The 25675-nt window shown below is 42.4% G+C and overlaps 1 protein-coding gene across 2 annotated transcripts in view; it reads right to left on the bottom strand.

The window, feature by feature from the left end:
• The window catches only part of B3GALNT2 (beta-1,3-N-acetylgalactosaminyltransferase 2), a 68572-nt gene extending 43589 nt beyond the window's left edge, over positions 1-24983 (bottom strand). For both annotated transcript variants that reach the window (XM_021074398.2, XM_084996901.1), the window contains exons 1-2: positions 24639-24983; positions 3911-4058 (exon numbers count right to left, since the gene is read on the bottom strand). In XM_021074398.2, the coding sequence (XP_020930057.2) occupies positions 3911-4058; positions 24639-24750 (260 nt within the window). In that variant the 5' untranslated portion in view covers positions 24751-24983. The remainder of the gene's footprint in view (positions 1-3910; positions 4059-24638) is intronic.
• Between the last annotated feature and the right edge of the window lie 692 nt (positions 24984-25675).

Here is a 25675-nt window from a genome sequence, read left to right as displayed (position 1 = left end):
GCTCACCCCCTTAGCTGTCGTTGTCTAAAAAGGTCTCACCTGCCCCCCTGTACTCCACATGCTGTCTGCACGACCTGGTCACTGCCTACCTCTCACAGTTAGGAGCCCTCCCTCCTTTCCCCCTCATAAGATAACTTCTCTCTGCCCCTGTCTCTTCCCTAGGGCTCTCTCTTACACTCTCCCCCACACACATACACCTCCTTTCCCTTCATCTCTGCACTCCAGCTACAGAGAATTGTATGAAGTTTCCCAAACACTCCAGGCTATTTTATATCTATTTATACCACAACACACATAACATTTTATTACACTATTACATCTATTTCCTTCTACTCAACTCCAAGGCCCTATAAAGACTCAACCTCTACTGTAGCTATCTAAATAGTCTACTATACATAGTATGCTACCTGTATACAGAGAATACTTAATAAATACTTGTGCAGTAGACAACATATGGCTTCATTACAAAGGCTTTTAATTAAATTAGGTCCCTGAAAAATATGTGGAGTCTGGCTCCTTCACTGAAATGCAAGATTTGAAAGTAAGCCAGAATCAAGGAAATGCAACGTTTCTTTTACTAATGGCCAATTAAAGCAGAATACCTTTGATAAATAACCAGCATTTAGAATAAAAGTACAAACAGAAATGGACAAATGTGTTAAATTATTGTACATATTTACTAAAGTTTTTTTTTTTTTTTTTAAGCTACCTTAAATAGTCTTACTAGAGCCATAAAATTACTCTGCCCCAGGAAGAAGTCTTTGGCTAGTATATATTTTTATATAGATATCTCATTATTTTTATAAAACAAATCACCAAGCTTACTAAATTTAAAGCAAGAATGCTATGATAGGAGTTCCCGTCATGGCTCAGTGGTTAACAAATCTGACTAGCATTCATGAGGATGCAGGTTCGATCCCTGGCCTTGCTCAGTGGGTTAAGGATCCGGCGTTGCTGTGAGCTGTGGTGTAGGTTGCAGATGTGGCTCAGATCCTGCACTGCTGTGGCTCTGGCGTAGGCCGGTGGCTACAGCTCCGATTCGACCCCTAGCCTGGGAACCTCCATATGCCAAGGGAGCGGCCCTAGAAATGGCAAAAAAAAAACAAACAAAAAAACAAACAAAAAAACAAATAAATTACTCATGCATGCCTAAATGTTATTTTTACTCATTCTATTTAGCTCTGAGTCATTCCCAAGAGTTGTTGAAAGTCTTACTCTGTGCTAAGTTAGTTTCTAGGTGCTGGAAATACATGAGTGAAAAAAGCTGAAGCCCCTATGCTCATAAAACATATTCCAATGGGCAAAGACAAGCAATTCATAAACATACAACTAAATATAAGCTATACTGTAGCTATCTATTCTACTATACACAGTATACTACCTGTACACAGAGGATGCTGGTTGGTGATATGTATTATAAAGAAAAAGTCCAATGGGGAAAACAGAGTCAGAATAGTGCTATTATTAACATGGCACTGCCTGAGAAGGTGTATCTAAGTAGAGATCTGAGGAAAGTGAGAAAGTGAGCCTTATGAAGGGGAAGAGTAGTAGATGCAGGGGTAACAGTTAATTCAAAGGTCCTGAGGCAGGAGTATGTTTAATGTACTGAAGCGGAGTAAGGCGGTCAGTGCAGGGGAAGTCAATGAAGATAAGGTCAAAGACCACATTAAAGACCTTGGATTCCACTCTGAGCAAGAAGAGAAGTCAGTGGAGGGGTATAAGCAGAGAACTGACATAATTTGGCTAATTTTCAAAGGATCACTCTGGCTACCCTATGGATAATAAAACACAGGGAAATCAAAGTTGGAAGCAGGAAATTCAGATAAGGAGGCTTCTGCAATAACCTAGGTGACAAGGTCATGGTGGCTCAGGGCAGGTTGGTGGTTCTGATAGTAGCAGTAAAGGTGGAGAGAAGTTGGATTCTGGATATTCTCTAAAGGCAGCACCAAGATACACTAATGATTAGATGTGACATATGAGACAAAGAATCAAAATAACACTCTACAGTCAACTTTTTGTTGTTGTTGTTGCCTTTTAGGGCTGCACCTGCAGCATATGGCAGTTCCCAGCCTAGGGGTCAAATTGGAGCTGTAGCCACCAGCCTACACCACAGCCACAGCCATGCAGGATTGAGTCGTGTCTGAGACCCACACCACAGTTCACAGCAACACCAGATCCATAACCCACTGAGAGAGGCCAGGAATCGAACCCACATCCTCATGGATACTAGTCGGATTCGTTTCGGCTGAGCCGTGATGGGAACTCCCTACAGTCAATTTTAAAAACCTTCTACCTTCCTGACACTCAGCACCCCCAGGAACAGGCATGAACATTCCGCCCAGATGACCAGGAGCTTAGGGTGACAAGGCTGGTCCCTGCCACAAGTTCCCCTTTTTGCCCTCCCCTGACAGTGACCTAGTGACATTCAAACGCATCAGTGAAGTGCCCTCGCATCTTCTGCTTGCACTCTCCACCCTGACCCCAATAAAAGGCACGTGCCCATGGTCCTCACGCCCCCTGGGCTCCCCACTTGCTTGGCAGAGCCTGCTCTATGGCTGCTCCTCCCCTCTGGCCTGGTGTGCTGTGCCTCCCTCTCTAGCACCTGTTGAGTATAATAAAGCCTTAACTTCATCTATCTCTCCCAGTGTAATTGCCACTGACACGCTGGAATAATCCTTCAAGACCCTACCAGCAGGACTTACTCCTCCAATCACAACACAAACACCAAGGTTTTAGTCTGAGCCACTGAGATGGGAAAGACTACAAGAAGGGCAGGTTTTTGAGGTGGTTCTGACAGCAGTGGTGAGTCTGAGGCCTTTCACTTGCTGGGTAATAGGTTCTATTATCACCGAGATCAGACACCTGTCTTGGAAAGGAATGAAAGCGGCTATGAGCAAGAGATCTGTCACTACTAGTGACAAGAATATTCACAACTACAATTTCCTCATAGAGCCACTCAGTCCCAAGCCTGCCAGCTTCCTGCAATCCCGAGAGCCTTCTCTGCTTATCAGTGACTCCACGTAAGCTGCTAAGTATCTTCACATAACTTCAAGTCCAAACTTCCACACTTTTCAGAGGCTGGTTTCCCCAAGACGACTCGTGCCTTGGGCTGCTGACCAACAACTGAGCCACCCAATGTCCACACATGATGGGCTCCCCAAGCTCAGGCCTGGAAGGGTTGCCAGGAGAAAGAAGAGGGTACACCATCCAAACCACAGACCACAGACCACACCACTAAACCACAGCACAGAACTGGAAACAATGAACTACATCTGTGAAGTGAGTCAAAAACACATTCAGACATGAAGGTGTCTAAAAGAACTACTCCAGAACAGAACTTTTCAAGAACTCTTATTCTTTTTTTTCTCTCATTTTAGGGCTGCACCTGCAGCATATGGAAGTTCTCAGGCTAGGGGTTGAATCAGAGCTGCAGCCGCCAGCCTACGCTACAGTCACAGCAATGTAGGATCTGAGCTGTGTCTGTGACCTACACCACAGCTCATGGCAATGTGGGACCCCCGACCCACTGAGCGGGGCCAAGAATCAAACCCGCATCCTCACGGATACCAGTCAGGTTCGTTACCACTGAGCCACAACAGGAACTCTAAGAACTGTTACTCAAAATTAAAGTAAAAAACCCCCAAAGCCGAAAAACAAAAGCAAGCAAACAAACCAAATTAGGTATCTCTAAAGACTACGTATGTTAACCAATGAAAATATTCTTCTCCAACTATCTTTCTACTTAAACCTTTACTTTGGGGGCCCAACTATATGGAGGAAAAGCAAAATAAAGTAGCCATTTCTCCCAGAAAAGGAGGCCCCATATCTGAACTAACATGACTATCCACAAAGAGGTTTCTCACAACAATTATTCCATACATCAAGCAAGGCATGAACTCAGGAAACCTACCGTTGACTTAATGCTGGATGTTGTAATAAATGCTTCAGCCAGGTGCCCCTTATCACATTGCGAAGTTCATGGTTATTGCGAGCTGACAGCACGCCAACTACCACATCATAGTGACTAGATTTCCATGGAGGAAATAAGGCCGATTGATCTAGAAACAAGCAACAATAAATTGGAATTGTCATGTCTCAGTTACTTTTAAGTTCAATAGGTAACACAAAAATGTTTAGTACAATATAAATGTTTATAGAAAATACACATAAATACAAAGAAAAAATTTTTAAAGCACTCAAACACTCACCAACCAGAAATAACAACTACTAACGTTTTGGTGTAGAGTCTCTTTGCTTCCACTCTTATGTACATATTCATGTTCACCTATGTACATAAATCCTTGAAAACAAATAAGATGTCTCTGATAATCAATTTGGAGGAGTTCCCATCATGGCGCAGTGGTTAACGAATCCAACTAGGAACCATGAGGTTGTGGGTTCGTTCCCTGGCCTTGCTCAGTGGGTTAAGGATCCAGCGTTGCCGTGAGCTGTGGTGTAGATCGCAGACGCAGCTCTGATCTGGTGTTGCTGTGGTGTAGGCTGGGCTACATCTCTGATTAGACCCCTAGCCTGTGAACCTCCATATGCCACAGGAGTGGCCCAAGAAATGGCAAAAAGACAAAAAAAAAAAAAAAAAAAAAAAATCAAGTTGGAAAGTCAATGTGAGAGGTCCTTTCGTGGCTCCAGTGGTTAACGAACCCAACTAGTATCCATGAGGAAGTGGGTTTGATCCCTGGCCTCGCTCAGCAGGATATGGATCAGGTGTTGCAGGTGTGGTGTAGGTAGGCTGGCAGCTGCAGCTCAGATAAGACCCCTAGCCTGGGAACTTTCATATGCTGCAGGTGTGGCCCTAAAAAAAAAAAAAGTCAATGTGGCATAAACCACACAGTAATAGGCAGTGAGAGGCAATTAGGCTGGAGTCAGAATGCTGGCTCTTTATATTAACTACAAAAGTTATTTAACTTCTTGAACCTCAGTTTCCTTAAGTAGAAATGTGTGTAATAATAGTTCTCAGAGAGTTGCTGTAAAAATTAAATAAGACAATGTGTATGCAGGTCCTGGTTTGGTCCTGGGCCAAAAAGTAGGCATTCAATGGCAACAAATGTGCTTTCAAACGTGAAGACCTACATTAATATTAGCCATGAAGTTTGGGACATGAAGCTGAAGAAAAACCATGCTGGAAAGAATCAGAACCCTTATCTATGCCAATAAATTCTATATCCAGCAAACATTTATCACTTAAATAGTCCAAAGAATGAAGGAGAGAAATATTCCTAGTGAAAAATAAATGGAGTCATTTTCTACTGTCATATTAAGTGGGCAGGATTACATTTTAAAATCTGTCATTAGAAAAAGGCAGAGGGAAAGATATTTTGTCCCTGTTTTTCGCCATCAGTTTCAAAGCTTGAGAGCCATGAGCTTATATACAGCTCTGATTAAGGGATCTCATTTCATCTTGTTTTCCAGTGGTGGAAACTGATCTAAAATGTTTCCAAAAATAAATTACTAAAGGCCAGGGATCTTTACTACATTAAACGCATATTTTTAGATGCCATAGGTTCTATGTGGCCAATCAAAACAACAACGAAAATATGATATTTCTTTAAGGGAGTATAATTTAATTGCTTATGTAAAATTCTCAAAGACAACCCACTCCCCTCCTTTCTTTTCCCCGGAGAAATACTAGTAGTCGGTACATTTTACTGACAGGAGTGAGGCAAGTGCAGTAACCAGACATATGTGAAACTGACTCACTAGCCAACATGCTGCAAAATATCAGTAAGAAGTTACTGAAAATCCTTGTACCTCAGTTTCCTAAAATCAGAGAAAAGTGATATAAAAAAAAAAAGTCTCTAGACACTGTTTCAAAATTTCTTCTCAAAGAGTACCAAGCTTTAAAAGATTAATAGAGCAAGAGAGGACAAGATGGCGGAGGAGTTGGGGGACACGCTCGCCCTCTCCCACAAACACAACACAAAAAGCACATCTACAGAATAAATGACTCGTACAGAACAGCAACAAATCGCTGGCAGAAGAACCTAAACTCCAATAACGGCAAGAAGTTCGTGACATTACTGGGCAGAACGGGAGAAAATAGGAGAGTGAGAGAAGGTGAATCCGAGCGGGACGGGCACTCCCGAAAGGGAACTGCGGAGGAGAAAGGGATCCCGCACCCTGGAAAGTCACCTACACGGGGGAAAGACCAAACGAACCGGAGGAATCTCCAGATGCAGAGAAGAGTGTAGCAGTAAGTTGGAGTAGGAAAAAGCCGATCAAGAACCAAACGGACCATCTGAACTAGGGGCACAGTCACCAAAAATTGAGACGCCTGGGTGGGGGCTGGGCACCGAATCCTCGGCTCCAGAGGTTAGTCCCCGGGAAAGGGCCGGGGGACGCCTGGGTGGGGGCTGGGCACCGAGGCCTAGGGTCCAGAGGTTAGTCCCCGGGCTGGGGGGGCGGGGCGGAGGGGAAACTGCTTGGGAGGTCTAGAAACCATTTGACCGGGCAGAGACTGCCTGGGAGACTAGAAAACAAAGCTGTCGCAGAGGAAGGGAGCAATACTCTAGGGGCGGGGAAGTGGAAAGCCGAATCAGAGGGAACCTGGGAGAAGAGCCTGGTCTGCACCCATGCTGGGGAGGGGAGAGAAGAAGGGGTGGGTCCCCATAGAATACCCCCCACGCCACAGCAAGCTTACAGGCCCGCTAGCTAGCTGAAAGCTGTGCTTCCCAGTGCATCCCCTCCCCCCACCCCCGCCACCCCCTACGCTCTCACAGAACCTGGGGCTGCCTGCCATCCGGGAGGGCTGGCCTCAACAATTGCCTGAAGCCTACCACCGCAGGGGCTGTCCATGCACAGGCCTGCCTGCCCTTTGGAGGGGCTACACTTCCGCAGAGCAGCACCAAACACCACCAGCCCCTGAGAAAAGGCCTGCAGCCCAGAAAAGCTAGAACAAGCCTAGCCAGGCAGTGAATAGATCTGCCTAATTCTCGGATGGTTTTTCTGAGTCGGGCTGCCCCGGGGAGGAGCCTCTTCAGTTTCCAACGGCCCTGCTACCCGCCCAAGCCCCCAGGGGGTGCCCTAGTGGATCAGCTGCATAGGACTGCCAGCTCCAGGCAGGACCCCCTGCAGCCCAGAAAAGCTGCAACAAGCTCGGCCGAGTTGGGAAAAGATCTCAGACGGTCTTTCTGAGTCGGGCTGCCCTGGAGAGGAGCCTCTTGGGTTTCCAGTGGCCCTGCTACCCACCCAAGCCCCTAGGGGGTGCCCCACTCCCATGGAATAGCTGCTCAGCACCACCAGCCCCCTAGAAGAGCCCCTGCAGCCCAGAAAAGCTGCAACAAGCTCGGCCAGACTGTGAAAAGATCCACCTACATTCTCAGGCTGTCCTTCTGAGTTGGGCTGCCCTAGGGAAGAGCCTCTTAGGTTCTCAGTGACCCAGATAGCTGCTCCAGCCCCCAGGGGGTGCTGCACTCCTGAGGAACAGCTGCCCAACACCGCCAACCCCCTGCAAGAACCCCACAGCCTAAAAACACCAGAGTAAGCTCTGCATGACCAAGTGAAATCTGCTACCATCGTGGTGTGGACCTCCCAGTCCTGTCTGCCCTCAAGAAGTCCTCCTTTGCTTCAAAGAAACACTGTTAGCCCCATCAACACTCCAGAAAAGCCACACTGCCTCAAAAAAGATTGACCAACAACGCCAGCCCTCAGGAAATATTCCACGGCAGTGACAAGGCAAACACTGCCCGATCACGGAGAGTACAACTCCCTCAGGAGAAAGAAAACAACAAGCAAGATGCAGAAGCTGAGAAACCACCCCCAGTCAAACCAACAGGAGAACTCACCTAAAACAGTCAACAATGAAACAGATCTCTGCAGTCTGACAGACCTGGAGTTCAAAAGAGAAATAGTGAAAATACTGAAGGAATTAAGAGAAGATATGAACAGTAATGCAGATACCCTCAGAAAGGAACTAGAAAATATAAGGAGGAGCCAAGAAAAACTAGAACATTCATTTGCAGAGATGCAAACTGAACTAAGGGCAGTAAAAACCAGAATGAATAATGCAGAAGAACGAATCAGTGATATGGAAGATAGAATAATGGAAATCACCCAATCCGGTCAGCAGACAGAAAACCGAATCAAAAAACTGGAAAGCAATATAAGAGACCTATGGGATAATATAAAGCGGGCCAATCTACGCATAATAGGAATTCCAGAAGGAGTAGAAAAAGATAAGGGGATGGAAAATATATTTGAAGAAATTATCGATGGAAACTTCCCAAATCTAAAGGATACTGGATTCAAGATACAAGAAGCACAGAGGGCCCCAAACAAACTGAACCCACAGCAAGACACATCATAATAAAAATGGCAAAAGTTAGTGATAAAGAGAGGATCCTAAAGGCAGCAAGAGAAAAACAGAATATTACCTACAAGGGAACCCCCATAAGAATATCAGCTGATTTCTCTACAGAAACACTACAGGCCAGGAGGGAATGGCAAGAGATATTTAAAGTGCTAAAAGGAAAAAATATGCAACCTAGAATACTCTATCCAGCAAGAATATCATTTAAAATAGAAGGGGAAATAAAAATTTTTCCCAACAAACAAAAACTTAAAGAATACAGCAACACAAAACCCAGGTTAAAGGAAATATTGAAAGGGCTTCTCTAAACCAAAAAGAAAGGAAGGAAAGGGAAGAAAAAAGAAAAAAAAAAAAAAAAAAAAAAAAGAAGAAGAGGAAGAACTAGGACTGAGGAAACCGCAATCAGAGAGCAGTCACTCAAATAAGCCAGCATACAGATTTAATCATGAACATGCTTCAAACAAAATAAAATTAAAAAGAAAAAAGAGTCATCAAAACCATAAAATGTGCGCAAGGGATGTTAGGAAGTAAATAACCCTTTTTGTTTGTTTGTATGTTTCTCTTCTTAATTTTAATATAGCAATGAAGTGTTTGAACTTACAGGACCATCAGGCTAAAACACACAATTATGGGAAGGGGTTAGCATACTTAAAAAACAGGGCAACCACAAGCCAAAACCAAATATTGCATTTGCAAAAAATGAAAAAAAAATACACTCAAGCAGATAATAACAGGAGACCATCCAACCAAAAAAAAAAAAAAAAAAAAAAAAAAAAAAGAAAGGAAGAATGGAGAACCATAGAATCAACTGGAACACGAGGTTCAAATGGCAATAAATAATCATCTATCAATTATCACCTTAAATGTCAATGGACTGAACGCCCCAATCAAAAGACACAGAGTGGCTGAGTGGATAAAAAGGCAAAAACCTTCAATATGCTGCCTACAAGAAACTCACCTTAGGACAAAAGATACATATAGATTGAAAGTGAAAGGGTGGGGAAAAATATTTCACGCCAATAGACATGACAGAAAAGCAGGAGTCGCAACACTCATATCAGACAAAATAGACTTTAAAACAAAAGACATAAAGAAAGACAAAGAAGGACACTACTTAATGATTAAGGGATCCATCCAAGGAGAGGATGTTACTATTGTCAACATATATGCCCCAAATACAGGAGCACCCAGACACATACAACAAATATTAACAGACATAAAGGGAGATATTGATGAGAATACAATCATAGTAGGAGACCTTAATACCCCCCTCACATCAATGGACAGATCCTCTAGACAGAAAACCAATAAAGCAACAGAGATCCTAAAGGAAACAATAGAAAAGTTAGACTTAATTGATATCTTCAGGACACTACATCCAAAAAAATTCAGAATACACATTCTTCTCAAATGCTCATGGAACATTCTCAAGAATCGACCACATATTGGGACACAAAGCTAACCTCAATAAATTTAGGAGCATAGAAATTATCTCAAGTATCTTCTCTGACCACAATGCCATGAAATTAGAAATCAACCATGGGAAAAGGAAAGAGAAAAAACCTACTACATGGAGACTAAACAACATGCTACTAAAAAACCAATGGGTCAATGAGGAAATCAAGAAGGAAATTAAAAACTACCTTGAAACAAATGATAATGAAGACACAACCTCTCAAAATCTATGGGATGCTGCGAAAGCAGTGCTCAGAGGGAAATTTATAGCAATCCAGGCCTTTCTCCAAAAAGAAGAAAGATCCCAAATTGACAACTTAACCCTCCACCTAAATGAATTAGAAAAAGAAGAACAAAAAAGTCCTAAAGTCAGCAGAAGGAAAGAAATTATAAAGATCAAAGACGAAATCAATAAAATAGAGACTCAAAAAACAATAGAGAAAATTAATAAAACCAAGAGCTGGTTCTTTGAAAAGGTAAACAAAATTGACAAACCCCTGGCCAGACTCACTAAAAAGAGGAGAGAAAGAACCCAAATAACCAAAATTATAAATGAAAAAGGAGAAATCACAACGGATACAGCATAAATACAAAAAACCATAGGAGAATACTATGAACAACTATATGGCAACAAGTTTGACAATCTGGAAGAAATGGACAATTTTCTAGAATCTTACAGCTTGCCAAAACTGAATCAAGTAGAAACAGACCAACTGAACAGACCCATCACTAGAAATGAAATTGAAGAGGTCATAAAATCACTCCCTACAAATAAAAGTCCAGGACCAGATGGCTTCACAGGTGAATTCTATCAAACATATAAAGAGGAATTGGTGCCCATCCTCCTTAAACTCTTTCAAAAGGTTGAAGAAGAAGGAATACTCCCAAAGACATTCTATGATGCCACCATCACCCTCATTCCAAAACCAGAGAGAGATACCACCAAAAAAGAAAACTATCGCCCAATATCATTGATGAATATAGATGCAAAAATTCTCAACAAAATCTTAGCTAACCGAATCCAACAACATATCAAAAAAATTATACACCATGACCAGGTTGGGTTCATCTCAGGTTCACAAGGATGGTTCAACATACGCAAATCAATCAGCATCATACACCACATTAACAAAAAAAAAGTTGATCATCTCAATAGACGCAGAAAAAGCATTTGACAAAGTTCAACATCCATTCATGATCAAGACCCTCACCAAACTGGGTATAGAGGGAACATTCCTGAATATAATCAAAGCCATTTATGATAAACCCACAGCAAATATAATACTCAATGGGGAAAAACTGAAAGCCTTCTCACTCAAATCTGGAACAAGACAGGGATGCCCACTCTCACCACTGCTCTTCAACATAGTTTTGGAAGTCCTAGCCACAGCAATTAGACAAACAAAAGAAATAAAAGGCATCCATATAGGAAGAGAAGAGATCAAACTGTCACTGTATGCAGATGACATGATACTATACATAGAAAACCCTAAGGACTCAACCCCAAAACTCCTTGAACTGATTAATCAATTCAGCAAAGTAGCAGGATATAAGATTAACATTCAGAAGTCAGTTGCATTTCTGTATACCAGCAATGAAATATTAGAAAAGGAATACAAAAATATAATACCTTTTAAAATTGCACCTCACAAAATCAAATACCTCGAAATACACCTGACCAAGGAGGTAAAGGACCTATATGCCGAGAACTATAAAACTTTAATCAAAGAAATCAAAGAAGATGTAAAGAAATGGAAAGATAGTCCATGTTCCTGGATTGGGAAAATCAATATTGTAAAAATGGCCATACTACCCAAAGCAATCTACAGATTCAATGCAATCCCTATCAAATTACCCATGACATTTTTCACAGAACTAGAACAAACAATCCAAACATTTATATGGAACCACAAAAGACCCAGAATCGCCAAAGCAATCCTGAGAAACAAAAACCATGCAGGGGGCATGACTCTCCCAGACTTCAAGAAATACTACAAAGCCACAGTCATCAAAACAGTGTGGTTCTGGTATCAAAACAGACAGACAGACCAATGGAACAGAATAGAGAATCCGGAAATAAACCCTGACACCTATGGTCAATTAATCTTTGACAAGGGAGGCAAGAACATAGAATGGGAAAAAGAAAGTCTATTCAGCAAGCATTGCTGGGAAACCTGGACAGCTGCATGCAAAGCAATGAAACTAGAACACACCCTCACACCATGAACAAAAATAAACTCCAAATGGCTGAAAGACTTAAATATACGACAGGACACCATCAAACTCCTAGAAAAAAACATAGGCAAAATACTCTCTGACATCAACATCATGAATATTTTCCCAGGGCAGTCTCCCAAAGCAATAGAAATTAGAGCAAAAATAAACCCATGGGACCTCATCAAACTGAAAAGCTTTTGCACAGCAAAGGAAACCAAAAAGAAAACAAAAAGACAACTTACAGAATGGGAGAAAATAGTTTCAAATGATGCAACCGACAAGGGCTTAATCTCTAGAATATATAAAGAACTTATACAACCCAACAGCAAAAAAGCCAATCAATCAATGGAAAAATGGGCAAAAGACCTGAATAGACATTTCTCCAAAGAAGATATACAGATGGCCAGCAAACACATGAAAAAATGCTCAACATCGCTGATTATAAGAGAAATGCAAATCAAAACTACCATGAGATACCACCTCACACCAGTCAGAATGGCCATCATTAATAAATCCACAAATAACAAGTGCTGGAGGGGCTGTGGAGAAAAGGGAACCCTCCTGCACTGTTGGTGGGAATGTCAACTGGTACAGCCGCTATGGAGAACAGTTTGGAGATACCTTAGAAATCTATACATAGAACTTCCATATGACCCTGCAATCCCACTCTTGGGCATATATCCGGACAAAACTCTACTTAAAAGAGACACATGCACCCGCATGTTCACTGCAGCACTATTCACAATAGCCAGGACATGGAAACAACCCAAATGTCCATCGACAGATGATTGGATTCGGAAGATGTGGTATATATACACAATGGAATACTACTCAGCCATAAAAAAGAATGACATAATGCCATTTGCAGCATCATGGATGGAACTAGAGAATCTCATACTGAGTGAACTGAGCCAGAAAGACAAAGACAAATACCATATGATATCACTTATAACTGGAATCTAACATCCAGCACAAATGAACATCTCCTTAGAAAAGAAAATCATGGACTTGGAGAAGAGACTTGTGGCTGCCTGATGGGAGGGGGAGGGAGTGGGAGGGATCGGGAGCTTGGGCTTATCAGACACAACTTAGAATAGATTTACAAGGAGATCCTGCTGAATAGCATTGAGAACTTTGTCTAGATACTCATATTGCAACAGAAGAAAGGGTGGGGGAAAAATGTAATTGTAATGTATACATGTAAGGATAACCTGACCCCCTTGCTGTACAGTGGGAAAAAAAAAAAAAGATTAGTAGAGCAAAAAATTTTATGTACCCTAAATGCCTCATTTATCTGACATCATGAGAAAACAAGGCTGCTGCACAAAAGTAACATTTCAAAATAAGTGAAACATCCCTTTAAATGCCAAACATCACCACCCTGTTTTTGATGGGTAAGCAAAAGAAATCTCTTAGAGGTGGATTACAAGACATAATTTAACCTTTTCTTGATGACAAAATCTTCTTAAAACTTTTCTCAAATCTATCTCTGTCATCATTAATTCTAGCCACAGCTTCAATTCAGATTCTTATCTTTCACCTGATCCTACAAGTGTATCCTAATGGTTTCTCCGTAAGGTTTTTCTAAAAATAAATAAATAGACAGGAAGATAACCATGTGGTATGTGAAAATCTCATGGATTATCACTGTAAAGTACTTTTTGATCTTATTCCACCTCTCTCTGCCAGAGCCAGTCCTCTCTGCTTCTAATCCATGTCTAAGCTGCTTCTACTGAACTGCTTTACTTTACATGCATTTCTCTTTTTCTTGCAGAAGAGAAGTGCACGGCAGATCTTGGCCTTTTCGAGAACTTCTATTACTTCCAGATATATAGTGGAAAACAGGCTTCTAAAAACGCGACCGAAAAACTCTTAGAACTAATAAACAAATTTAGTAAAGTTATAGGATACATAATCAATATTTTAAAAAAGCTGTATTTATATATAATAACAAACTATCAGAAAGAAAAATTAGGAGTTCCTGTTGTGGTTCAGCGGAAACAAGTCTGACTAGCATCCATGAGGATGCAGTTCAATCCCTGGCCTTGCTCAGTGGGTTGAGGATCTGGCATTGCTGTGAGCTGTGGTGTAGGTTGCAGACATGGCTCAGATCTGGTGTTTCTGTGGCTGTGCCACAGGCTGGCAGCTATAGGTCTGATTTGACCCCTAGCTTGCGAACCTCCACATGCCGTGGGTGTGGCTCTAAAAAGATAAAAAAAAAAAAAATTAAGAAACAACCCCAGTTTTAATTGCATCAAAAAGAATAAAATACCTAGGAGTAAATTTAACCAAGGTGGTAAAAGACCTGTACACTGAAAAGGACAAGACACTGATGAGATAAACTGAAGAATACACAAACAAAAGACATTCCATGCTCATGGGTCAGAAGAATTAACATTATTAAAACGGCCCTATGACCTAAAGCAATCTACAGATTCAGTGACAGCTCCATCAAAATTCTAACGGCATTTTTCATAGAAAAATCCTAAAATTTGTAGGCAACTACAAAGAATAGCCAAAGCAATCTGGAGAAAGAACAATAAAGCAGGAAGCACCAACCACACCAACAAACTATATTAAGGAGTTCCTGCTGTGGCACAACAGGATTGGCAGCGTCTCTTGAGCACTGGGACACAGGTTCAAAGCCTGGCCTGGCACAGTGGGTTAAGGATCCAGTGCTGCCACAGCTGCAGCTTGGATCTGATCCCTAGCTAGGGAGCTCCATAGGCTGTGGGGTGGCCAAAAAAGAAAAACAAAAACACAAAAACAAACTATGATTAAGAAGCTACAATAATCAAAACAGCACAGTTTTGGCATTAAAACAGACATCCAGATCAATGGAACAGAATAGAAAGCCCAGAAACATACCCATGCATATATGGTCAATTCATTTACAACAAAGAAGCCAAGAATATACAACAGGGAAAGGAGAGTCTCTTAAATAAGTGATGCTGGGAACACTAGGCAACTACATGTAAAAGAATGAAAACTGGACCACTAACTTATGCCACACACAAAAATCAACTCAAAATGGACTGAAAACTCAAACATAAGACATGACACCATAAATCTCCTATAAGGAAACAGACAGTGAGCTCCTTGATGTTGGTCTTGGTAATGATTTTTTTAAGATTTGACATTAGAAACAAAGGAGTAAAAAACAAAAATAAATAAGTGGAACTACATCAAACTAAAAAGCTTCCTGCACAACAAAGGAAATCATCAACAAAATAAAAAGACAACCTACCAAACAGGAGAAAATACTTATAAATCATATATCTGAATAATATCCAAAAATATATTAAAAAAACTCTTCCAACTCCATAGCAAAAACCCAAAGAATCTCATTTTAAAACTGGGCAGAGGACTTCCCCTGTGGCTCACAACATAAAATTGGGCAGAGGGCTGTACACTAAAACTAACACAACACTGTCAATCAACTATATCCCAATAAAATTTAATTTTAAAAAACTGGGCAGAGGATCTAAATGGACGTTTTTCCAAAGACATACAGACTGTCACCAGGTACGGGAAAAGGTGCTCAGCATACTTAGCATCAGGGAAATGCAAATCAAAACCACTAAAAACCTCACCACACCTCACAGAATGGCAATTAGCAACAAGGCAAAAAATAGCAAGTGTCGGTGAGGAGGCAGAGAAAAGGTAGCTCCTGCGCACTGCTGGTGGGAATGTATGCTGATACAGCCACTATGAGAAACAGTATGGGGAATCTTTAAAAAATTAAAAACAGAACCACCTTACAATCTAGCAAAACCACTTCTGGGTATTCACCCGAAAGAAAAGAAAACATTCACTAGAAAATATGTATGAACGGGGATGATATATGCATGATAGTGAACATGGAGATGTTTATTGCAGCATTTTTTTTTTTTTTGGCTGCGCCTATGGCATACAAAAGTTCCTAGGCTGGGGATCGGACCCATGCCACAGCAGTGACAATGCCAGATCCTTAACAACTAGGCCACCAGGGAATTCCTACTGCAGCCTTATTATATTCAATAGCCAAGACAAGGACTTAGGTGGCTAAACGTCCATTGATGGATGAATGAATAAAGAAAATGTGTTTTCTTTCTTTCTCTTCCTTTTTAGGGCCGCACTCGCAGCATGTCCAATTGGACTGTAGCCGCCGTCCTACGCCACAGCCACAGCCACACCACACGGGATCCGAGTTGCGTCTGCGACCTACACCACAGCTCACAGCAACACTGGATCCTTAACCCACTGAACGAGGCCAGGGATTGAACCCGCGTCCTCATGGATACTATGAAGATTTGTTTCTAGTGGGCCACAATGGGAACTCCAAGAAAATGCGTTTTATATGCACAATGAAATCTTTCTTTAAAAAAGGAAACTTTGCCATTTGCAACAACATGGACAGACCCTGAGAGCATTGCACTAAGTGAAATAAGCTAGATACAGACAGACAAATAATGTAAGATCTCATTTTTACATAGAATCTTAACACGAGACAAATACAAATCTGGTGTTTTCCAGAGGCTGGACGGAGGGTGGGCATAATGGGTAAAAGGGGTCAAAAGTTACAAACTTCCAGTTATAAAATAAATAAGTCATGGGGATATAATGTACAGCATGGTGACTATCCTAATATTGTTCTGTATTATAATATTGTTAGAGTAGATCTTAATTCTCATCCCAGAAAAAAAATGTATTACTATGTGTGGTGACAGATGTTAACTATACATATTGTGGTGATCGTTTCAGAATATATACATACAATGAATCATTATACTCCATACCTAAAACCAATGTAACTTGTCAATTATCTCTCAACTTAAATACTGGTTTGGGAAGTTCCTGTCATGGCTCAGCAGAAAGGAATCTGAGCAGCATCCAAGAGGATGAAGGTTTGATCCCTGGCCTTGCTCAGTGGATTAAGGACCTGGCATTGCTGTGAGCTGTGGTACAGGTCGCAGAGGCGGCTTGGATCTGACGTGGCTGTGGCTGTGGCACAGGCCAGTGTCTACAGCTCAGATTTGACCCTTAGCCTGGGACTCTCCATAAGCCACGGGTACAGCCCTAAAAAGACACACACACACACACAAAAAAAACAAAAAAACCCCGAAAAACTGGTTTCATCTACTACATATCATCACACACCCTGTGGGTACTGCATCACCCAGTATAAAGCTCAAAGTGAATGCTGTGTAAGAATGCTACCTGCTTCCTAGTTCTCTTCACGTGCTGGGCTCTACACCTTCACCCCCTCTGCTCAGTGTTGCAAGTATAGGGTACCTAGTTTGAGTCTAATGTCTGGAAACAGGGAAAAAAACAAAAAGCTCAGAAGTAAACCTGGGACATAAAGAAAGGTAACTCACAGAAGAAATACAAAGAGCCAACCAGCCTATGAAAAACAATTCAGTCTCACTAGGAATCAAGCTTGAATTTCTTCTGCATTCAAACTGACAAATATCTTCCTAAATGATAATACCCAAATGATGGATGTTTTGAAAGTTATTTCAAGGAAATGGCCACTCTCCTATGCTGCTGGTAGGAATGTAATTTGGTATAGTATTCTGCAGGAAAATTTGCCAGTACACATCAAATATCTCAGAACTGTACAAGTTGTGTCCAGCAATTCCTTGGCTAAGAATATATTCTCAATAATCAGTGATGCACTAAAAGATCTCTATTCATAAGTGTCATTTCTTAATAGTGAAAAACTGCAAACCTCATCAATGCATCAATAAGGCATCAGTTAAATAAATTATGGCATATCTATGTGCTAGACTACTATGCAGCCATTAAAATTAATTTTAAACATATCATTAAATATGGTTCTACATCATATTAAGATAAGCAGGCTATAAGAACTATGTACATACTATGAAGTTCCATTTACATGAAGTACAAAAGCAGGCAAACCTCTGCCATTAAAGATCAAGATAGTGGTTACCACTCCTGGCAGTGATAAGCAGGGAGCATAACAGAAGCGCCCAAGGTGTTGGTAGTTTTGTTTTTAATTTGGGTGCTGATTAGTTGGGTGTATTCAGTTTGTGAAACTACATCAAGCTCACATTTACATGCACTTTTTTGAATGCATATTACACATAAAAAAAAATTTTTAGGAGTTCTCACTGTGGCTCAGTGGGTTAAGGATCTGGCATTGCCACAAGCTGTAGCGTAGGTCTCAGATGAGGCCTGGATCTGACATTGCTGTGGCTGTAATGTAGGCTGGCAGCTGCAGCCTGGATTCGACCCCTAGCCTGGGAACTTCCATGAGCTTCAGGCGCAGCCCTAAAAAAAAATTTTTTTTTTTTTTAAATACTAAATAATTCCCCCAAACATGTTTTATATGTATGTACATTCAAAAACTGCCCAGTATAGATCATTTTCTTACCTCTTGAAAAAAAAAATTTCAAATTTTTCTATAAAGAACTTGTTTTACTTTTATAAGAAAAACATTTAAACCATAAGGTCATCATGGAATGTAACCAGACGATCTACAGGTGACACAGTCATTCTTCCAGTTTTAGTCTCGATTCATTTCTTCAAATTACTGAGCAACTCCGAGATGGCAAATACATAGCAATAAATAAACCTTCATAATGTCAAGAATAATTAAAACCCCACACGAGTTCCCTGAACGCAACCAACATTTCTCTTCTTTAATGTGTAGTGTATCCTGAGAGTCTGGCAACTGGCTAGGCTCTGCACTGAAAGTGGATATCCAAAAGTTTATCAAGGACCATTGGACGCTGACTTCAAAACTGTTAAAAATAAGCCCAAAGCATCTTAAAAATCAGACCAGAATTTCCATTCTCACTCAGATGACATCAACCTCAAATCGGTGGAAATCTTGAAAATGATGAAAACATGCAAGTTTATCACAGATCGACTGATAAGGACAATCATACAACCAGCGTGCTCTTGCCAAGGTCAGATTCCTCCCCAATCATTTCATTAGCCTGGGTATCAGCCACCACACTATACTCCCCTCCAAAATTCACCACGTGATCACCATGAAACAGACACTGTTCTGTGTGTTTCATTAACAGAATCTTCACAATAACCCTATGAGGTCATCATTTTATAAATAAGGAAACTGAAGCACAGAGACAAGATTAGCCTATAGAGGTCATTTGAGATGAACCAGCCTGAGGTGAAACTGCAAAGCAATCTCAATTTGTTTTTGACCTTCTGCTTGCCCCTTGTCAGTTTCCATTCCACAAACCACCTTGGAATGGAGTACCCTGAGAACAGGGACCAAATACCTGGGGCTCCAAGCATCTCTTGAATGGATATGCTTCTTCCCAAGTATCCTAGAAAGAAACCTTCTTTTGTCACATCATTTTTCTAAATTAATTGTTAAATAATTTCTGTTAATTCATTACCACAAACCAATGTTAGAATCAAGATATACTGGATGTGGGAGTTCCCATTGTGGCTCAGTGGTAACGAATTCGACCAGTACCCAAAAGGATGCAGGTTTAATCCCTGGCCTCGTTCAATGGGTTAAGGATCAGGCACTTCGGTGAGCTGTAGTGAAAGTCGCAGTCATGGCTCAGATCCTGTGTGGCTGTGGCTGCAGTGTAGGCTGGCAGCTGCAGCTCCGATTCAAACCCTAGTCCAGGAACTTCCATACGCCTCGGGTAAGGCCCTACAAAGCAAGCAAACAAACAAAAAAGATATGCTGGATCTGTATTTCCCAGTCCAATGGCTGTCTCTGCCTTCACTGTCCTCTGCTCAGCCCAGGCGTGCTGGGTTTCAAAGCAGGATCTCTGCTCCCTCTTCACCAGGTGGTCTCTCCGTGTTTCACCTGTTGAAGCCACTACATTACACCAAATCAGGTTAACCAAACTTGACTCACTTCTTTCAGTTTCTGCCCAACCACCACCTCTTCAGAGGGGTCCTGCCTGACCTCCTCTGTTTAAAACAGCAGCACATCATCTCCACCCTCTCAAGTTGCTTTATTTTTGTTGCTCTCCTCTATGATATTTAATAATTCTTATGTTCTGCTTCCTTTCTAAATTGAAAACTGCACGAGGGCAGGGACTTTATCTTGCTTATTGCTGTAATTCCACCCCTGCAACAGGAGCTGGCACAGAGGAGGTTCTCAAATATTTGCTGAATCAACTGAAAGTCAGAGAGCCATTTTTAACATGCAGGGAAGGTAAATCTCCTTTTCAAAAAATACTGCCGTGGCTTAATGAGACAGAAGACAGACAAAGAGGCAGAACAGAGAACAAAAACCAAACTGAAAATGGAAATTCAAGGGAAAAGTACTTAAAATCTTGGGTTTTCTCTCTCCGTTTAGGCCTAGGGGATAAGGGCTGAAATGTGAAGATGTTGGAGTGTTTTATTCTGAACTGGGGTCAACACAGTGAGAAAAGGATTTGTGGGAAATTTTAGCAGTCAGGATGCTTCTACTGATTTTAAGTTTCAAAGGACCAAAGTGAAAAAGGAAAGTTAAGGCAGTTCCCGTCACGGCTCAGTGGTTAATGAACCGGACTAGTATCCATAAGGACTCAGCTTGATCCTTGGCCTCGCTCAGTGGGGTTAAGGATCCAATGTTGCTGTGAGCTGTGTTGTAGGTTAAAGATTTGGCTTGGAGCCTGAGTGGCTGTGGCTATGGTGAAGGCAGGTGGCTATAGCTCTGATTCGACCCCTAGCCTGGGAACCTCCATATGCCATGGGTGGCCCTCAAAAGACAAAAGACCAAAAAAAAAAAAAAGAAAAAAAGAAAATTAGGAGTCTGTAAGGTTTCATTTCTATTAAAATACTCTACCTAAAGTCAAAGTTAATTTGTATAACTAGCACTGATCTCATCACCAATAGCCCATCCCTTTCCAAGTGCTACTTCCTGTTTCCTCAATCTAGCCTGGTCTCACTGGATGGCCCAAACACTGAGAGACTGGGAAAAACTTACCTCAAAAACCCGGGGGGGGGGGGGTTCTTTTTCTTTTTTTACAAAGTTACTTTTAACACTTCGAGGTGAGCTCCACAGGAATAAAAAACACTGGGAAGGGGTAATCCTCTCACCCTCGGGAGTGGCCCAGGGGGGACAGAGGCTACCTGAGAGGAAGGAAGCACAAAAGGGGCCCACTGCAGACTCAGGGCAAAGGCAATGCCATGGGTGCCGGGACCTGTGAGCACTGCAGGAGGAAACTTGACTGTGGTGGGACTGGCTCCAGGGGCACAGGCACAGGCGAAGAGCAAGAGGGTGAGACTCGGAGCTACAATGTTTCCAGAACTAGAACAAATAACTTTAAAATGTGTATGGAAACTCAAAAGATCTCCAATAGCCAAAATAATCTTGAGAAAGAATAACAGAGCTGGAGCAATCATGCTGATCTCAGGCTGTACTATGAAGCTACAGTCATCAAAATAATATGGTACTGGCACAAAAACAGATACAGAGATCAACGGAACAGGACAGAGAGCCCAAAAATAGACCCATGTACATATACGGTCGATTAATCCATGACGAAGGAGATAAGAAATACACAATGTGGAAACGATGGTCTTTTAATAAGTGGTACTGGGGAAACTAGACAGCTATATGTAAAACAATGAAATCAGAACATTCTCTAACACCACATACAAAAATAAACTCAAAATGGAGTAAAGAACTAAATTTAAGACTGGATATTATAAAACTTGACAAAAAAGTAGGTAGAACACACTTTGAAATAAACCACAGCAATATTTTTTTGGATCCATCTCCTAAAGTAAAGGGGCCTTAATTAAACTTAGTAGCTTTTGCACAGCTAAAAAAAACAAACCAAAAAAAACCCATCAACAAGACAAAAAGACAGCATACCAAAAGGGAGAAAATATTTGCAAATGACATGACCAATAAGTGATTAATATCCAACATATATAAGCATCTCATACAACTCGACATCCAAAAACCCCAAAGAACTCAATTAATACATGGGCAGAAGAAATGAATAGACATTTTTTCCAAAGAGGAAATGCAGATGGACAACTGGCACAGGAAAAGATGCTCAACATTATTAATTACGAGGGAAATGCAAATCAAAACCACAATGGGGTATTACTTCACACCTGTCAAGATGACTATCATCAAAAAGAACACAAAAAACAAATGCTGGTGAGGATGTGGAGAAAAAGGAACCCTTGCACACTGTAGGAATATTACTTGGTGCAGCCACTGTAGAAAACAGTATCGAGGTTCCTCAGAAAACAAAAAGAACTACTACATGATCCAGCAATTCTACTCCTGGGAATTTATCTGAAAAACACAAAAACATGAATTTGAAAAGATATTTGCACCCCAATGTTGACAGCACCATTATTTACAATTATCAATATATGGAAACAATGAAATTGTCCACCAAAAGATGAATGGATAAAGAAGTGGTATATACATATAATGGAGGAGTGCCTGAGCGGAAACAAATCTGACTAGGAACCATGAGGTTGCGGGTTCAATCCCTAGCCTTCCTCAGCGGGTTAAGGATCCAGCATTGCCATGAGCTGTGGTGCAGGTCGAAGAGGCAGCTTGGATCTGCTGTTGCTGTGGCTGTGGTGTAGGCCGGTAGCTAGAGCTCCGATTTGATCCCTAGCCTGGGAACTTCCACATGCTGCAGGTGTAGCCCTAAAAAAAAAAAAAAAAGCAAAGCAAAACAAAACAAACAAACAAAAAATATATATAATGGAGTATCACTCAGCCTTAAGAAAGAACAAAATTTTGCCATTTGCAGCGACATTGATGGACTTGGAGGACATTATGCTAAGGGAAATAAATTAGACAAATATTGCATGATATCACTTATATGTGGAATCTAAAAGTTACAACAGACTACTGAACATAACAAATAAGAAGCAGACCCACAGATAAAGAGAACAAATTAGTGCTTACCAGTGGGGGGGGGGGGCGTATAGGGGTAGGGAATGGGAGGTACTAACTACTGCGTATAAGATGGGCTCAAGGATGTATTTATTGCACAACACAGGGAACATAGCAATATTTTGTAATAACTGTTAATGGAAAGTAACCTTTCAAATTGTCTAAAACATAAAAATTAAATTAAAAAAAAATTAAATTAAAAAACATAAAAACTTAAGGAGTTCCTGCCATGGCAGCTGATAGGTGGCAGCTGCAGCTCGGATTCAATCCCTGGGCCAAGGAACTTCCATATGCCGTGGGTGTGACCATTATAAAAAATAAAAAATCTTAAGAAATTTCCAGGCAGGCCTACTAAGTTTTAAGCTTCAATGTAGGGTTTTGGCTTGTTTATGGACCCTAAAAGATATTTAGGTCATAAATATCCTAAGAATACTCTACAATTAAACTCCAGTGGAGCTCACTCATCATACATAACTGAAAGAAACTAAAGGCGAATCCAACAGATGCTACAGAACATTTTATGGATATGGCACTCTTTCCTCAGCTCCATTTACAAAACCCTATAAACAAAACAAAAAAAATCCTCATCTGTTAACAGGTTAAATGCCCTGTAACACCGCACTTTCATTAAATCATTTAAATAGGGTCTCGATTCTATTCAGGTCACACGAAGAGCCTTTTTTAAAGAGCTCGTGGCTTCTCTAACACAAAGGGATTTTAAGAGATTGTTACCAGAATAAAGAACTCTAATTATAACAATGAGATTGCTTTGAGGACTGCCCGAATTAGTTTCCATACTTCCTAGGCACAGAGCCATCTCAGAATTCAGATATTCAATTCTAATCCTTGAAAATATTGGATAAGAAAGCTTTCTAGGGGAGAAGTGGTAAGAACAAATTCCCAAGGTAGTTAAAAAACAAAACGACTATTTCCCCATCTTTAAAACAGCCGTCTAGGCTTTATTATACCTCCTAGGGCAAGCCCTTAAAAAGACAGAAAAGGGAAACCTTCAATGTTCAGAGCGGTGGAATTAGTTAACAGAAAATCCACTGGGCTGTGGGGCAGAGCATTCTATTTATCAGGCTGGGAAGTGAATATGAACAAAGAGTTCTTTCCCATGAGAAACTAACTTTTGGAGCAAATGGATACAATCGTAGAGGAACTTGCTATTTTCGTGTATAATTCATTAGAAGGCTTTGCAAACCAAACTCTCAGGAATAACTCCATCCGCAGCCATGCCCTATTTCATGGCTAGATTTGTTTAACCGACTTACAACCACAGTTTTCAAAGAATACAAAGCAGAGTACGTTCTTAAAGCAAAGTTGTTCCTTAAAAGCAAACCCCAGCCACCTCTTTAAAAAGGCACAAAAACGTAATCCACGGACCCTAAGACCTCAAAGTCCTGATCCAATAAGACCAACAGCTGCGGGAGGAGCAGAGCCACCTGGGAGCCCGGCCCCGGGCGTTAACAGCTGCCCCTCGGGTTGAAGGACACATGGGGCTCAGCTCCCCGGGCAGGCGGGAAAGGCCTGGGGACAGCCGAAGGACTTGCAGTCGTCCGCACCGGTTTTGTGGTCATCAAGAAAAGCCGGGAGGTGAGAAACGGCGGAGACACGAAGAGAGAAAAGCGCCCTCCAGTTTGCCCGATGTTAACGCCGGGGAGATGAAAAGGGCCATTTGTTTCATCTGGGGACCGCCGGGTCGGCCCGTCCCCCAACCCAGACTCTCGGCCAGGCTCCGTGGAAGAAGCCGGCCGCTCGCCCGCCCGCCCGGCCCCAGGACCTCACCTGCGGGGCCGGCCCCCGAGGCGCGGGCGGGCGGCGGGGAGCGCAGCCGCAGCCAGAGGTGCAGCGCGGCCCCGAGCACACACGGGCACAGCAGCACCAGCCAGTTTCGCATTGGCCGCCCCCGCCGGCTCCACCTCGCGCCCCCACCGCGCGCCGGGCTCTCCCGCGTCCCGGCGGACAGGGAGGGGCCCTGAAAGTAAGGAGGCCGGGGGCAGTGGCCGACTCCCGCGCGACTACTCCGGGAACGCCCGCCCTCGTGCCCGCCGCCGTCTAGGTCTCTCTCGGCTTAGGCTCCTCCGACCGCTGGCGGCTGCGCCTCCGCCGGCCAGAGCCCCGCCCCCTTTCCTGGGCCTTCCCCGGCCCCGCCCACCTTTTCTCTCACTCGCCCCGCCCTCTTCTAGCTTGTCCCCTCCCACTTCCCCTAGCCGGCCGGGAGCTGAAGTCCCGCTCTGAGCTTAAGGAGGAAGTGCCCCCGTGATCCGATGGCTGGGAAACCACATTTCCCACAACCCCACGCACTCGCTTCCGTCACTCGGCGATCGCGTAAGCAAAGCGCGAGGCCTCACACAGAGCATGCGCAGCCCTGCTCCACGTTTACTGCCCCCCGGTGGCGGAGGAGAGGTAGTGCCGGACAACCCAGCGCTCAGGGGCCGCCCCAACCCCGGGAGAGAAATAATAGCTGGGGTGAAGGGCGCCGGTTGCCTAAGATTTAAAGGAGATCTTGAGACAAGACAGTTTTAAATCACGCAGAGCTTCCTTAGGCCGAATGCTAGCCTCGTGTAAGAGATGGGATCTTGCTGGCATCTACTGGGCGCGGAGATCGGGGCGGGGCAGCCCAAATGCCCGTGTCTTCAGCGGTGAATCATCAAGTATTAGTTCTGGTGCTTCGGTACCCGGCTCTAAGAACTCAGGATGAGTAAGACCAAGCCCAAGGGATCAAGCTGTGCAGTACGACAGCGATGGCCGAGTGGAAGGTACATTACACGTGCTCAGATTTCAAACTGGCGCTGGAAAGTTGCGAGAAGAACCGGGTGCAC

Source organism: Sus scrofa, chromosome 14 (assembly GCF_054392235.1).
Source record: "Sus scrofa isolate SSC_HxYL_T2T_F1_AM1 chromosome 14, Sscrofa_HxYL_maternal_Yorkshire_Landrace_v2.0, whole genome shotgun sequence".
Taxonomy (NCBI): domain Eukaryota; kingdom Metazoa; phylum Chordata; class Mammalia; order Artiodactyla; family Suidae; genus Sus; species Sus scrofa.
This window is presented reverse-complemented; position numbering and strand designations above follow the sequence as displayed.